Source organism: Vicia villosa, unplaced genomic scaffold (genome assembly GCF_029867415.1).
Source record: "Vicia villosa cultivar HV-30 ecotype Madison, WI unplaced genomic scaffold, Vvil1.0 ctg.000835F_1_1, whole genome shotgun sequence".
NCBI classification, from domain to species: domain Eukaryota; kingdom Viridiplantae; phylum Streptophyta; class Magnoliopsida; order Fabales; family Fabaceae; genus Vicia; species Vicia villosa.
In genome coordinates, this window is record NW_026705367.1 from 591,955 (window position 1) to 607,310 (window position 15,356).

Consider the following 15,356-nt stretch of genomic DNA (forward strand, 5'->3'; position numbering starts at 1 on the left):
AATTTTCTATATGTTATCCAAATTTCCAGTATCGCTAAAGAATTTTTAAATTTTTTATTAGGAAACATGAATTTATAAAAATGACAGAAAATTTAAATAGGGTTATAATGATTTTTTTTTCATTGAATTCAGAAGGTGTCAAATATAACTAGGGTGGCATGGCATGTTAAATGCTCCCAATTCGGTGTGAAAATAATTTTTCTATGGAACCCTGGTGAAACATTCTTTCCTCCTCTTTTTCTTAGTGGTGCCAGCCGATGGAAAAATGATCTATCCATTTACTTTCTTTCATCTTTCCACAAAACTAAATAAAATGCATAGGAATGATTTCGTTCAACAACATTACCAAGTTCTTATTGTTATTTCCAGATCTTCCAACTTCATAGTAAATTGAAATGCCAGAATGAAATTTAAGGGGCAGAGTCCATTTCTTCAAAGGTTAAATACAAATAAGAAAATAACAAATCCAAAAATGCTCAATCTTCAGTTTTGTTACACTAATACAACATTGATCATCAAAAGGAACTTTCAACTCCAAATAATTATCGATTATCAAGTTTGAAAGAAAATGCTCATCCCTATTAAAGGATTATTATCATTGACAGAAAAAATTTCCCTTTTCTCTTTCACTTAACCATTGATAATATAATTCACAATTTCTTCTAGGACCAGACATGAATATGTTCAGCAACATACTCAAATTTGGGTTGTTATTCCATAAACTTCCAAATAAAACTCCAAAAGAAACTCCATACTTCTTCATCTTCACTTATTATACTTCATTGTCTCTTTCTCAAAACCAATCGTGGGAAACTGCTTAGCATAGTCTTCTACTTCACGTCGGAGATTAGCAAGTTGAGATTGAATTTGTTCATCTGACTGCATAGCTTCCACAAAATCCTTCAACTTTTTGCCTGGATTTAAATTAATCAGTAACAAGAGTGAGTAAGCATAAGTGAAAGCAATGATGCAAATGTTATGGCTTAAAAAACCATGATGCAGGATGGTAGAATCAACCTTCAGTATTTTCCTTGATCTTTAAGGCTATTTTGACTGCCGCATCAAAGTATTCAGCTACTTTTCTAAAATCGCCCTCAACAAAACCCCTGGATGTGAGAGCAGGGGTTCCTGAATCACGAAAATATGACCTTAATCAACATGTAATTATAGATTCACCAATATGCGTATAAAAAGTTACTAACAGAGACAGTACCCATTCTGATGCCCCCTGGAACCATAGCAGACACATCCCCTGGAACAGTATTTTTATTGGCAGCTATATGAACTGATTCTAGCACCTTCTCAACCCTAGAGCCATCAATGCCCTGTCAAATAGCACAGAATAAGACAGTGTGTTCCCTGTGATGTTTTGCAAAATATATTACATGACAAATAGAATTCAATAACAATATTAACATCTTTACAATCTAGGGTCAATCTAAATAAAAGAGACATCCAATAAAATAACTCCGTAATTTAACAAACCCGTTGTTTTATTTGAAGGCCTGAGATATTTTTAGTAGTTTGACTCGTAGAATAGAGTTTCTATTTGCTGTCTAAGCCGAAAATCTCATCATTCAGTATTTCAGCTGATCTACTTCCCAATAAAATGTCCCTTGTGATAATTATATAAAAAAAAACCTAGTCCTGCAAACATATGTCACACAGTTGCCTGTTCCTTTCTAAACTATTAAAGAAGGGGGATCTATACAGTACTCCATGTAATAGCCGATTTTACATTCTCAGCATCCAATGTAACTGCAAGTCGCATATTTATTCATATGTTTAATTGATGTGTATGAACAAAACGAAACTATTTAGAATCATTTCTGTGAAACATATTAGTACCAAGAAATTTTCAGACGAAAGAATTGCAACATTTACCTTGTTTCTTAAGTTCACTAACACCAAATGGTTCTCAGTTCCGCCAGATACAAGGTCATATCCTCTCTCTAACAGACTCTGGAGTTTAATTAACATCACAGATTCAGCAGTAACAGTAACATTTGTCAGGCTAAACAATAAGTAGAAGATACATATAATAACTAGTTTTCAATTGTTCTATAGAGGAGTGTTGTTCCATCATACAAAACACATTCAATTTACCTGTGCAAAAGTCGAGGAGTTACTAAGAACTTGTTTCTGATAATTCTTGAACTCTGGTGTCATAGCCTATATGAAAAAAATGAACAACTGATTGCATCAGCCAGGCAACAAAAACGCAAATGAATGTAGTTTCTTTGACTGGTCTGATAAAGAACCTGCTTCAATGCAACTGCTAGGCCTGTAATAGTGTGATTGTGAGGACCACCTTGAAGTCCAGGAAAAACAGCCTGGTTTATTTTGTCTTCATAGTCATAGAGCACCTGTCAGGATGAAATACAGCCAGTGAAATTTTTGTTGAAGTTACTTTACAGCAAAATCTATAAAAATAGTTGACACTGATTAGGAGGAGGATCAATTTCATGTGCCCACAAGAAGCTGTGAGGGAGGGTGAAAAGGCGAAAGAATAACAGTTTAGGTTTTAAAATTTGGTACACTAGGAAAATTATAGCTAATAAAGAACTTGCATTTCAGGGATAAAATACACTTAACTTCTTTAAGTATATATAGCCCTTTCTTGCTCCTATTGGTTGATTTTTAGTTAATATGTTACATTTGGAGTTAAATCCAAGGAAAACATGGCACATACAGGCACATAAGCATTTGTTATCTTATCATTACAAAAATGAAGACTTTTCTTTTATCACCAAATGAAGTTGGTGTAATTATCACTTAACCACGCCTAAAGTATGTTTACTTATCTATTTATCACTTGAACCCCACTTGAAGTTTGGATTTAACTACTAGGAGGCTAACTTTCATTCAAGTGAGAATTTAGTATTCGCTTCAAATAAAACTATACGGGCATTAAGTAATAACAGAAACAACTTTTAGGAATTAAGAAAGGTCTATGCTTGTTCTTATTTTTTTGGTGGGGGGTATTTAGCTTAGAATTTTAATAACATTAAATTTTGCATTTAAATCTTACTTCCTGCCCTTTCTTGTTTATCTCTTTCACACCCTTCCTGAAGAATATCATAGCCCCACGTGGCCCACGAAGTGACTTATGTGTTGTGGTTGTTACAACATCTGCATAATCAAAAGGAGAAGGAATAACTCCTGCAGCAACTAATCCACTGATGTGGGCCATATCAGCTAACATAACTGCCTTCTGTTTATCACAGACCTAAAAAATTCACATGTGAAAGACACAATATCATCACTACATTGTTATGAACATAAAATATCTAAGTTTCTATACTCAGATATAGCTTACCTTGCGAATTCGTGCATAATCATAAAGGCGGGCATAAGCACTAGCACCGGCGACTATTAATTTTGGCCTAAAAAGTGCAGCACTTTTCTCCATCTGCAGGTATATTAAATAAGTCAAGCCATAAAGTACATGTTTAAATCCATGACATGCAAGAGAAAAACCACTGTCAATAAGCACAAAACCTAATGCCTCACTGTGCTCACAAAAATGTTTTTGTTTATTGTTTCTACCATTCGCTAGGAAACTTAATGTGATAATAAAGAATAGATAGCATAATGGTGAATGGTGAGGCAATCGAGTACTAAGCTATAACCAAACATCGAATGACAAAACACTTAGCACATTGACTAAAATATAGGTGCTGGCAAGTGAAACAAAAACAATATTGGCTACCTATGAAGCACAGACTCTAACACGAACATCGCAACACGACACAGACACGGACACTCTAACATCGATAATGTTAAAAGATAGGACACCGACACCGCTATGTATATGATACTATTTGAGCTTCATTTATCCATCTATTATTAAAAGAATTAAAGATATTCTAATCAAAATTAATGTTTTTAATTCTTCATTGATAACATTGTTTCAATACATGTTTAACTTTTTTTGATGTGTGTGAAACTTGTTCAAGAATCGTATAAGGTGTGTTGAAGCATAGAAAAAAACAATTTATTTTTGAAACATTGGTCTGAATTGTCCAACACCAGTTGTATGAGTTTCATACGGGTGTCGGACACCGATTCAAAAAGTGTCAAAGCAAAGAAAAACTATTTTTTAGGGAGACACTTGTCTGACTTTTTCGACATTTGATTAAATTTTTCGACACGTGTCGTATGGGTGTCATACAAGTGTCAGACACTGACACGTGTAGGACACCATGACATGCCTTCTCCTAGAGGTGTCCGTGCTTCATAGCTGACTACTTAGAATTAGAAGAATTGTCTTTGATTGAAACAGACATGTCCACAATACAGAAATACAATGGTACCTGCGTACCTGGTCATAATCAATATAACCAGTGCTCTCGTCCAATCTGTACGGCATTGTTTCAAAGAATATAGATACAGCTGATATCTTCTTGGTGTCAGTCTGCAGGACACAAAGATATAAATAAAAGTTTGAGTACAAAGAAATAGGATACACATTGTTCTAAAACTTTAAATAAAACAACAATTTAACAACAAAATGGAAAGTGAATATCACGCAACAGATGTGAATATTGAGCCATTTTGAAAGAGAACATTGGGAAAATTCTGCATTGGCTTAGCCTACTAATCCCACAACTAACGCAAGTGTAAAATAATTAAAAGAAATAACACTGATAGATGCCACTGTAAAAGAAAGATTGTGAGTGAGGTAAACTTAGGGGTCTTTCAGTAAGACTGAAAAGTTAAGAGGTTTCAAATTTGCAATTTGCATACAGTACACTGTTTTTCAACTTTATGAGATGCAAATATTTTATAAAGGGTTTGGCTCTATTGAAATGCTTTTAGATTGCGCCTGATCCATTTTTAATCTAAGAAAGAGAAGTTTAGAGAGAATTAATTTAATCACAAGTTTATTTAGCTGGAATATGATTTGATATATTTGAATTTCTTTCTCCCCATAATATAAGGAAAGGCTTGTTTTCTTAGCTTCCTAGTAAGAGAAGTCCTGTTTTAAATTCTTTCCTTGATAAATTATTTTCTTACCTAAATAAGCAAAAACAAAAAAAAAATGACGATATACCAGTCACATAGGTGCCAATTTTGCTACAATATCTATTCCTCATATCCTATTGGCTAGTGCATACTTGCAATGGTTGTCAACTCCTGACAGAAGGTGCAATGACATCAAATGGTAATCAGAAGTAGAACTTAACCTGATATCCATGTGAAAGATGCCCACCATGGGGGAGATCGAGTGCCATAATTCTCTCGTGAGGTTTCAATAAAGCAGTGTAAACTTGGAAATTGGAAGGAGATCCAGATAGCGACTGCACATTGACTGTCAAAAGCAAATTATGTAATAATGTAAGATTCTCCAAAAAAACATATGAAAATTTGTCCACCTAAATTGCATGGATAATAATTGAATACATAAAGAAATGATGTCATGAAAGAATAACATGAGTTCACCACAATAATAACAAGTTAATTACCCAGCAGCGTAACAAGATTGCTAAAATATAATACATCAAAAGTAACAAGCTAATTACCTCCCCATAGGGCTGGATCCAACCCAAAAGTTTCTAGTGCACGTTTCTGACACAAGGTCTCGGCCATGTCAATGTACCTTATCAAATTATAAATATATATACAGAAAATCAACACATGAAATCAATCCATAAAAAACTTTTGAAATTGAAAAAAAAAACAATCATAATCAGATCCAAAATTCCCCGTACTCATTTCCACCATAGTATCTAGCACCAGGATAACCTTCACTGTATTTATTAGTCATAACAGATCCAACTGCTTGCATCACCGACAAGGACGTAAAATTCTCTGAAGGTATAAGTTCTAGTCCCTACAGATTTATAACAGAGAAAAATCAAATAAGAACATTACACTCCGTCTGGTTCTTCCAAAATAAATTTAAAAAATAAAATAATAAGCACAGTAGAAATAAATAAACTCCGATCCACCTTCCATTGACGAGCTTTTTCAAGTTCGATTATATTTTCGATCTCAGGATCCACCACCTCAAGAGGATCGTTGAGCTGTTTAATCCACTGTAATTTATGAAATTCTCGATCAAATCAGATGCGAAAATGAAACATATATGAAATGCATGTTTAGAATCACGAAGAAATTAACAAAATCACGATGACGATTTTGATTGAAATCGTGATGAGTTTGACGAAATAACGGTGGCGCCGCCGCGTTACCGGCAAACTAGATGTGAATTTGAAACATGAAATGAAGGAGAGAATAAGTTGAATCTTAAAATGGCTTACATCGGGGCTAGATTTGTGATTCTCTGCGGCGAGCGAAGATGACTGCAATCAAAGACGGAGCAAGAATGAAAATGCAGATTTATTTGATAATGAGATGGTTTAAGAAGATGTAAGTTTGTTACATACCATGCGATGGAGAGAAGCGGTGTAGGAGAAAGATGAAGTTGGTTTGTTGATGGTGAAGGTGAGTCTGCGAAGAGCCATGGTCATTGTTGTGATGGTTTTTTTGGCTTCTGTTTTGCTTGTGTTTGGGGATGGTGGTGTTGGTATATATGAGTTGGGAGTTGGTAGTGGAGGGGGAGTGAGTGAGTGAGCGGGGTTGGTGGTGATTGTGATTTGATTTTATATATACTACTCTCTCTTTCCTTTTTAATTGTTATTTTATTTTTATATATTTTTAAGTATACCTAGGAAGGTAATGATTGTTGTTATTTTTCGAATTCTAATTTTTTTTATCTATAATATATTTGATTTTTTATTATTTTTATTTATTTTTTCTTCATTTTATTAATTAAGAATAATTTTGACAAAATTTTCTTCAACATTATTTTGAGTTTTGAAAGCGACAATTAAAAAGAAATAAATTTTTTCACAATAGTGATAATTAAAAAAAAACTCAGAATACTTTTTTATGGGTGGGGTATTAAATATTGAAAAGCATGGAGGACATCACATGAATAAACAATGAGAACTGCTATACTTACATCAAATAATTACACCTTAGCCATTTACACATTAGTTTGAATCACTATTTGGAAAGTAACTCAAATTTCAAAGCACATGATAATAATAAAATAAAAGAAAAAAAATTGGATTTTACTGTATTTGATACGGTGTAGATGTCAAAACCAGTGTCATTTTAGCATTCCTGTAAATAATTGTTGTATATTCTTGTGAGGCTTAGGGTGTGTTTGGTTTTGAAGAGAAGTTGTGAAAAGAGAAGTAGGTTAGAGAGAGTGAGAGAAGAGAGAAAAATGTGAGAAATATAGTTGTTATAAGAGAAGTATGAGAGAAATAGAAGAGAAAGAAATGTAACTATTTTTGAAAAGACAAAAATATCCTTTACTAAACAAAATTATTACACCATGAATTTAAAAAATAGATAAAAGTTAATATTTTAATATTGGATAAAATTGGAAAATGGATACTCTTTCTCATTTCTCTCCAATTATGAGAAGATTGAAAAAGTAGTGGGACCCATTAATTATAGCTCTCTCTCTTCTCTTTCTCACCTCAACCAAACAAGAGAAGTTTTACTCTTCTCTTCAACCTCTCTCTCTTCAACTTCTCTCTTTTCTTTTTCTCCTCTACCAAGCACACCCTTAATGTCGGTTTTAGATCCGGATCTTCTAAAAATCAAAGGGCTATTGATCATATTGCACGCTACAATATTAGTCGAAGTTCTAAACACGTTTTTTTAATCTTTTTCCCAAATTTTTTATTTATCTATAAATATAGTAGTTATTTATAGGCACAACAAGTCCTTTAATTTTATTTAATGTTTTAGTCCCTTAATTAAAAAACATTACACTTTAGTTTTTTTTTTGGCTTTATACCACCGGTTTAGTCCAGTTCGGGGGCGAGTTCTGGCATCAAGTGGTTCCATCCCCCTCCCGATCGCAGTTGCGGGGGATCGAACCGTGGTTCTCCCTACCAAGTCCAGCGCCATACACTTTAGTTTTTTAACTAACATTTTGTTAACTGAAATGGTCCTTCTGTTAATTTTTTCAAAAAAAAAATTAATAATTGAGTATGTGGCATGACGTGTCGGCAAATAAAGTTAAGGGATCAGTGACTCGTTTAAAACATGCCCATAAAGTTAAAGAACCATTTCCCACACAATTCTAAATGACATTATAAGTTATATAATTTCAATAAGCATTAACAGAATTACATATCAGTTCGAAGTGGTATTACAAACCATATCATTCAAAATGGCATTATGATTAGAATCCTTTTCAGGTAAAGAACAACCACGAGGAAAACTAACACATATAGTTAGCTCATGCATTTGATTGGCTATGATTAGAATCCTTTTTAGGTAAAGGATCTATGTCATCAACAGATGAATTGTTCCTATAGTCTTGAACATTGTTATTGTTGTTGAAAGAAACAATATTCTCTTCTTGAAATGGCAACAGGTGTCATTATAGGTTTCACGCCACCGAAACTTACTTCATTAGACATATGGTGATGTTTGACATGTAATGAAGATATGAAAGAACATTATTTTCTTAATCTACACTTAATCACAAGTCAAGCCATCAAGGGCAAGATATAATTGCAGTAGCTCCAGGTTCGAGAATTTAAGTAAGCACCTCTAGTTAAACAATAGGTTTAATAAATAATTAACTTTAACCACATTAAAACAATGAAATGAGTAAAAGAAAGTTATTAGTTTGGTCATTAAACGGAGAAATTTCACATAATCGCAGAATTATTATATATAATCATGATAAGAAACATACCAACGGTATCCCACAACCCCAAATTTATAGTGCTCCCATCCATAACTACATTTGCACTGAAATTGTCAAAGACAGTGGGCACATAGTCCTATTTCCAATGGATAAAAACGAAACAAAATATCAAAATTATAGATTAATGCATCCAAAATCATTCTTGTGTGTTAGATTAATAAATCCAAAATCATTCTCACATGTTAGATTAATACACCCAAAATCGTCCTAACCTTTTAGATTAATACATTCAATTTTGTGCGTTAACTAGTCACCTCCCTTACTTGTAAGCAGACTATTTAAGTGGCATATTCCTTTCTCTATAAATGGTGGTCATATTTGATGTTTTATATTTTATCAAAGTTCCATGAAGTAGGCTTGGCCAAGATCCTGTTTTAGCATATTTGGATCACATTTTCTTATTAGCTGAACCTACAACACAAGTTGAGGGATGTAGTGAAGATGTTGTCCAAGAAGCTAAGAATTGTCTAATACAGTCAAAAATGATATGAGGCTATAAGCTTTACTTCACTTATTTATAGTTTTTTTTAATGAATAGAATGTTTTCCACTTTGGTAGTTCCATTCATCCACCCAAGATTCAGTGAAATTGCTTAGTTTTTAATTTCTATACATGCTTGAATGCGAGTTGCCTAAAATATTTGAATGACTGCATGCACGTTTTTGCGTTTTCTAAAATAATTTGTATTAAATTTGTTGATATATTTGTTTAATTATAAGAATAAGTCAAGGTTGGGATCCTTCATCATCACCATAATTGGAAATTTGAAGTTTTCAATTTCTAATATTCACATCAGATATAAGGATAGTGAGAGGTAATGGAAAATTCAAATAAAATAGTTGTATTACAAATGTTTATATCTTTCATCGGCCTGATATAGTCTCTCTTGTAGCAATCCAGGGCACCCATTCGCAGTTGGTGTTAGTTTGGACAAACTCCCGGTTGTGACCCATTTCATATTTTACTCGTAATTTCAAAACTCATCAACATAGAACTATAAAGAGCGCATAAAAATTGAACCTTTCTTTCTACTTTTTTCTGCCAGTCATAACCCGACTTGATAGAAAAGTCAACATGTGATGTCATTATCATTGGGAACTCGCATCTTAAATATGCCTCATGCTTTATATGTATTTTTATATTATTTATCATGATGACTTTTCGGAACTAGGATACTTATGTGTATCCTTGAGAAAGTCTAGGGTCCGTTTGGTTGGAGGTAAATGGAGGGGAGGGGAGGGGATTTTTAATAGTTTATGTGTTTGGTTCAAATTTTAAGAGGGGAGGGGAGGTAGATGGAGGGGACCGAATTCCCTCCTGAGCCACTTTTTGCTTCCCTCCGATTTAGGGGGATTCGGAGCGGAGGGGAGGTGATTCATATTAATTATAATTATATTTACATATTTACCCTTGTTATAATTATAATTAAATTTTTTAATTTATTTTTTATATTTTTATGTTACTTTTTAACTATTGAAATATTTTTGTTTCAAATATTTTTGTTAGATTTTATTATATTCGATAATTTTTTTAAACTATATATTATAACTGTTACGTTTTTATAAATTTTTTTGATGTTATCAAATTGAATACTTATAAATAGTAAATATCGTGAATCTTATAGTAAAATTACAAGGTTAAAAATGTAAATTAGTTTTAAAATACCTCTCTTCCCCTTGTGAACCAAATATATTTGTAATTAAAATTCCTCCCCTCCCCTCCCCCTTCATATTTTGAACCAAACATATATGTAATTAAAATTCCTCCCCTCCCTTCCCCTCACCTTCCCTCCCCTTGATAAAAATCCATCCCCTCCACTCGATTGAACCAAACGGACCCCTAGTCAATTGATAGCTTCTATTTTTTTTCTTTTATTAAGATATTGCACAATCTTTGTAGAATCAGTTATATAGTGTCTTGGTGAATCACCTTTGTTCTTTTTGTGATTGGTATTCCTAAAACATATCATTTTCTTAATTGATGGAAGTTGTGCCCACCATGTATAAAAAAAATCAAAAAAGGATGCTTTTGTCTCTTAAGTAGAATCCGCAATTTCGGCAATCATTTCTATATTTGCTCACGAAGGTAGACATAAAAGGGATTTTCTTGAAATATGTCATTCTTCTGACTAGGGCGTGTTGATCCTTGAGGAAGATAAAATGACTTGTAGTGAATATGGCGAGTGCTCTATCCCTTTTATGAGTGTACCTTTTTGATCCTAGGTCTTCAATTTCAATTTAATAGTTTCAAAATAAAATTTATGAACTATCAGATGATTGCCCCCTCTTAACTAAACCTTGTGAATTGGGCCTATATCAAAGTTTTTCGGTATTGGTATGACTATCGAGGAGGAAAGTCAGTTTATAACTTTTCTTTCATCTTTTCAGGGTACAATGGAGCGTAACGAACCATGTTTAGGCCAAGGTTTGATTACACTAACACATGCTACCTGTTACTTCGAAGCATATTCTAATGGCGTGAAATATTTCGAAGATCAATTCTTTTTATTATCCCTCTCAACAAAGAGGCGCATGTTACAATATGTACCATAGAGACCGGAACATAAACCCGGTGTATGGGTTTGTTTTGTAAGTTTTGGAACTATAATACCCCAAAATAATTAAAAAATATTATTTTTAGTGTTACTTCAATTTTATTATGTTTTGGATGATTTTGTAATATTTATTATTATTATTATTAAGATGATTATTATTATTATTAATTATTTGGAATTTATAATTAAATTAGAAATTATAGAGATAATAGGAAGGGGGTTAAAGGGATAAGGTTAGTAGAGGAAATAAAGAAATAAAAAGATGATTATTTTAAGGGACGGAAAAAGGAGAGAAATAAAGAAAAGGAAAGAAATAGAAAGAGAAAGAGAAAAACAAGAAAAACATGTATTCTCTAAGAAAATCCTAACCATTCTAAAATTCATCAACAAAACTCTTATTTTCCAAAAGGCCTCAAGTCACCCAAAATAATTACAATAACTAGGGCAAGGAAGAGCTCTACGGAGAAGTTTTTGTAAACACAAGGTAATTGGGGTGAGGGAGATTGTTCTATAATTTAGGGGAATGGTGTTTCCCTTAAATCCCAACTTCATCCTAATTCCTTGTGGGAATTTTCCTATGAGATGATTGTTCATGAGCCCTATGTTATGAATCTCTCTTTTTTTTATATATCACTTAGGTTACTTACACAAATTGATATGTTTGCTCATGAACACATATAAGATTTATTGATACCATGTTTTATTTTGACAATGATGTGTTATGATGGACGGATTGTGTTCAACTGATGTTAAACGATGCTTTGATGTGTTATAGTCTGAAATTGCATGCATGTAGTGTTTGTTTGTGTCTTTGAGTTGAGGGAACTATATGTGACATTTGGATATAAGATTTTGAAGAAAAAATGTAGTTTTTGGTTCTGGTGGAAGTGGTAGTCGAATACCACTATTTAGTATTCGACTACTAGTGTTAAAAATTCAAAATTCTGACTTCTGGATGAATGGTAGTCGACTACCACTATTTGGTATTCGACTACCAATATTAAAAGTTTTGAGGCAGAATTGAAAATAGCATAACTTGAGTTTGGTAGCTCCGATTTAGGTGAGATAAGTTGCATTAGAAAGCTAATTTAAAGATCTATTTTGTGGTAAGTTTCATAATGCTTGTATGTATATGTAATATTGTGATTAATCAATGATTATGAGTTAAAGTATGACATAAGTGCAATGTTTAGTAAAACTACCGTGAAGCCCTAATGTGGCAATCAAAGTGAATGTGTGGTGAAAATATTATGAAACCCTGATGTGGTAATCAAAGTAAGTGTGTTTCAAAAGAGGAAGAAGGTTCGGGAGGAATTCGCGTATGTGTGCTCATCATGCGTCATACTAGAGTGGGAATAGGTTTGCATCTATAGAGAGTGTCGTAGTACGGAATTAGCTCTCATGTACTCCTAAATTATTGAGTTTAACAATAATATTGTAGTATAAAAGTAGCTCACATGTACTCTTAGATTATAATTTAGCGAGAGTGTTGTAGTACTAAACATAACTCACATGTACTCCTAAACTATAGAACTCAGGGAGTGTTATGGTAAAAAATGTAGCTCGCATATACTCCCAGAATATGCCACGAGTTCAGTGATTGGTACCACATGCATATGAAGTAGAGAATAAGGTGCATTGCATAAACATTATATGTATATTGTGTAATGTCGTGTAACTCTGTGTAATGTTGTATGATTTGATGTTATGTCTATTGGAACAAAATATGTTCATACTCCTTGGATTTTAATGATAATAAAGTACTTAAAGAACAATAGGATATACTAACATTTGTTCAAGTATGCAAGATCATTAACCTCTAAAAGAGAAGAAAAAGACTAAAATTCTGATGGATCAGAAGATAGAGCATTTTCTGTGATGGCCGCAATGTGTCAATGCTTCCTCTTATGTGCCTCGTATTCTTCGTTTCTTGCCTCTTTATCAACGTCATGACATTGGATGTCTTTGATAGAGACTTTCTCTTCAAAGAATCCTCCTCATCCCTTTTATCGTCTTTGGTGTATTCAGAAAAATGGTCTTTCTTTATTAAGCATTCAATTGCGTCCTTCAGATGAATGGTGTCGTTGGTAGTGTGGTTGTGAGTTTTGTGGAAATGACAATACTTTAATTTGTCGGTATGGGAAGACTCCCAAATTGGGAAGGGGGTTCCTGATCCAAACTTTTTGAAACTTGATGTCAACATATTCTTTGTAGATTTCCTCCCGGGATGTGTTCAGGGGAGTACACTTGTTAAATTAGTCGTAGTTTCCTCGGTCGGCTCCTTCCCTATGCCGGTTAGACTCCTTCTCAAACGACCGACTGGAGCTTGCATCCACTAATGCCTGGATATTTTCTATGGCAATAAGTTTCTCTTTACAAAGGGTTGATCCCTGTTCAATAGCTCTTTTAAATTTTGGGCCTCCTTAAGCCCTAGCTTCTCCCTAAAGGAGTTGTCTTGCTTCAACCCATTTTCAAAAAATCCAACATTTGAAGCTCTCGTCGAGCCTCCCGCTTTTACAACTAACCTTTTAAAACCATTGATATATGACTACAAACTTTACTTCTTACCTTGAGTAATTCTGCTGAGGGAAACTATCATCGTTGGTTGCCTCTTCTATACGATGAAGTGAGCAGTGAAGTTTTCACACAGGTCAGTCCATAAGTCGATGCTCCCTTTAGGAAGAGATTTGAACCATATTATAGCTGATATAATCAAACTTTGCGCAAAGATATTGCACTTCGCCTCATAGTCCGAGTGATCGTAGTTCATATATGCAATCATTAACATGTTGATCTCCGCATTCCACGCCCAAAGATTTGGATCTAAGATCTGAATCTCCGCTGAGGGATATTGGCTTAAAATATATAATAATAAAAATAATAATAATAATATAATTTTGAAATACACTAAAAACATAACAATTTCCACATATTTTAAAAATTCAAAAAATAAATTAAAAGGATTTTTTTAGATGAGCATCGTAAGTGTAATGCATCATATAACTATCTAGCATGCTATTGAACCAATCCACACATATAACATTTAAGACACTTATGAACTAGTTTAGTAAACTATGGATCTCAAGGCATTGATTATGTGTTAGAGCCTTAGAGGTCTAATAATCACATTACAACTATATGATTCTCAATTCTTGCAGTAACACCATTTTGGGATACTACTAGACTGTGCGCGTGTCTAATACAGTATTTATGAGTGCTCTATAAATTTTAGCAAAATCTCATACAAGTGTCCCACATAATATTCATATAAACTATTTTTTTAAGTGTATGCGACAAATTATACACCAATCATAAAATATATAAAAGTTATTAAAAACTATATAATTTATTCTGTAAATAATAGGGTGTCTACTCTTTCACATGTACATCATAAGAAACAGACAAATTTAAAATTAATTTTAGTATACTATCTATTTCAATTAACAAGGAACTTGTTCATAGAATCTCCTATTACAAAAGTTTAATTCCTATCAGTTATTAATTTCAAATGACTCGATTTTATTTCTATATGATGTTTCACATACTAATTTATTCATAAGAACTTTATTATATGATCAACTAGGATCAAATCAGTACATATTTTGCTCCGACGAAGACCAGAATCATCTCTTTTTCGTCTGTAGCTTAGCGCAACAGATCTGGAGGAACATTATGTGTTGGGTTAATGTGGAGGGAGGTCATAATTTGGTGGGTGAGGAGCATTTTTACACTTTCTGCATTAAGGGTTCTGATAAGGATAAAAAGAAGAGAAAAATCTTAGTGATGGTTTGGATGGCCACTGTAGGGTCAATTTGGTGGGCTAGGAATAATCTGGTATTTAGAGGGGTGTCTGTTAACTTAGGTGATATTGTTGACAATATTAAGTTTATATCTTGGTCTTGGCAGGCTGTAGGTAAAAGTGGAACTAAATGTCCGATTTGGTATAATTGGTTACAATTACCTTGTAATTGATATGGTATGTTGTACGGGCTGAGTACCCCTTGTGCTCTTTATTAATATATTTTGCTTATAAAAAAAAAAGGTACATATTTTACA

General features: G+C 33.2%; 1 protein-coding gene across 1 annotated transcript; it reads right to left on the reverse strand.

The window, feature by feature from the left end:
* Positions 1-398: 398 nt before the first annotated feature.
* On the reverse strand, positions 399-6,586 carry LOC131631511 (serine hydroxymethyltransferase 2, mitochondrial-like). Its single transcript, XM_058902308.1, has 15 exons — positions 6,393-6,586; positions 6,267-6,308; positions 5,955-6,041; positions 5,715-5,836; positions 5,526-5,602; positions 5,190-5,314; positions 4,325-4,417; positions 3,320-3,412; positions 3,032-3,229; positions 2,262-2,366; positions 2,107-2,172; positions 1,885-1,962; positions 1,214-1,325; positions 1,018-1,128; positions 399-914 (listed from the first exon to the last, which is right to left on the reverse strand). Exons 1-15 carry the CDS (start codon positions 6,474-6,476, stop codon positions 766-768), a joined length of 1,542 nt encoding a protein of 513 aa, XP_058758291.1. The 5' UTR covers positions 6,477-6,586; the 3' UTR covers positions 399-765.
* Between the last annotated feature and the right edge of the window lie 8,770 nt (positions 6,587-15,356).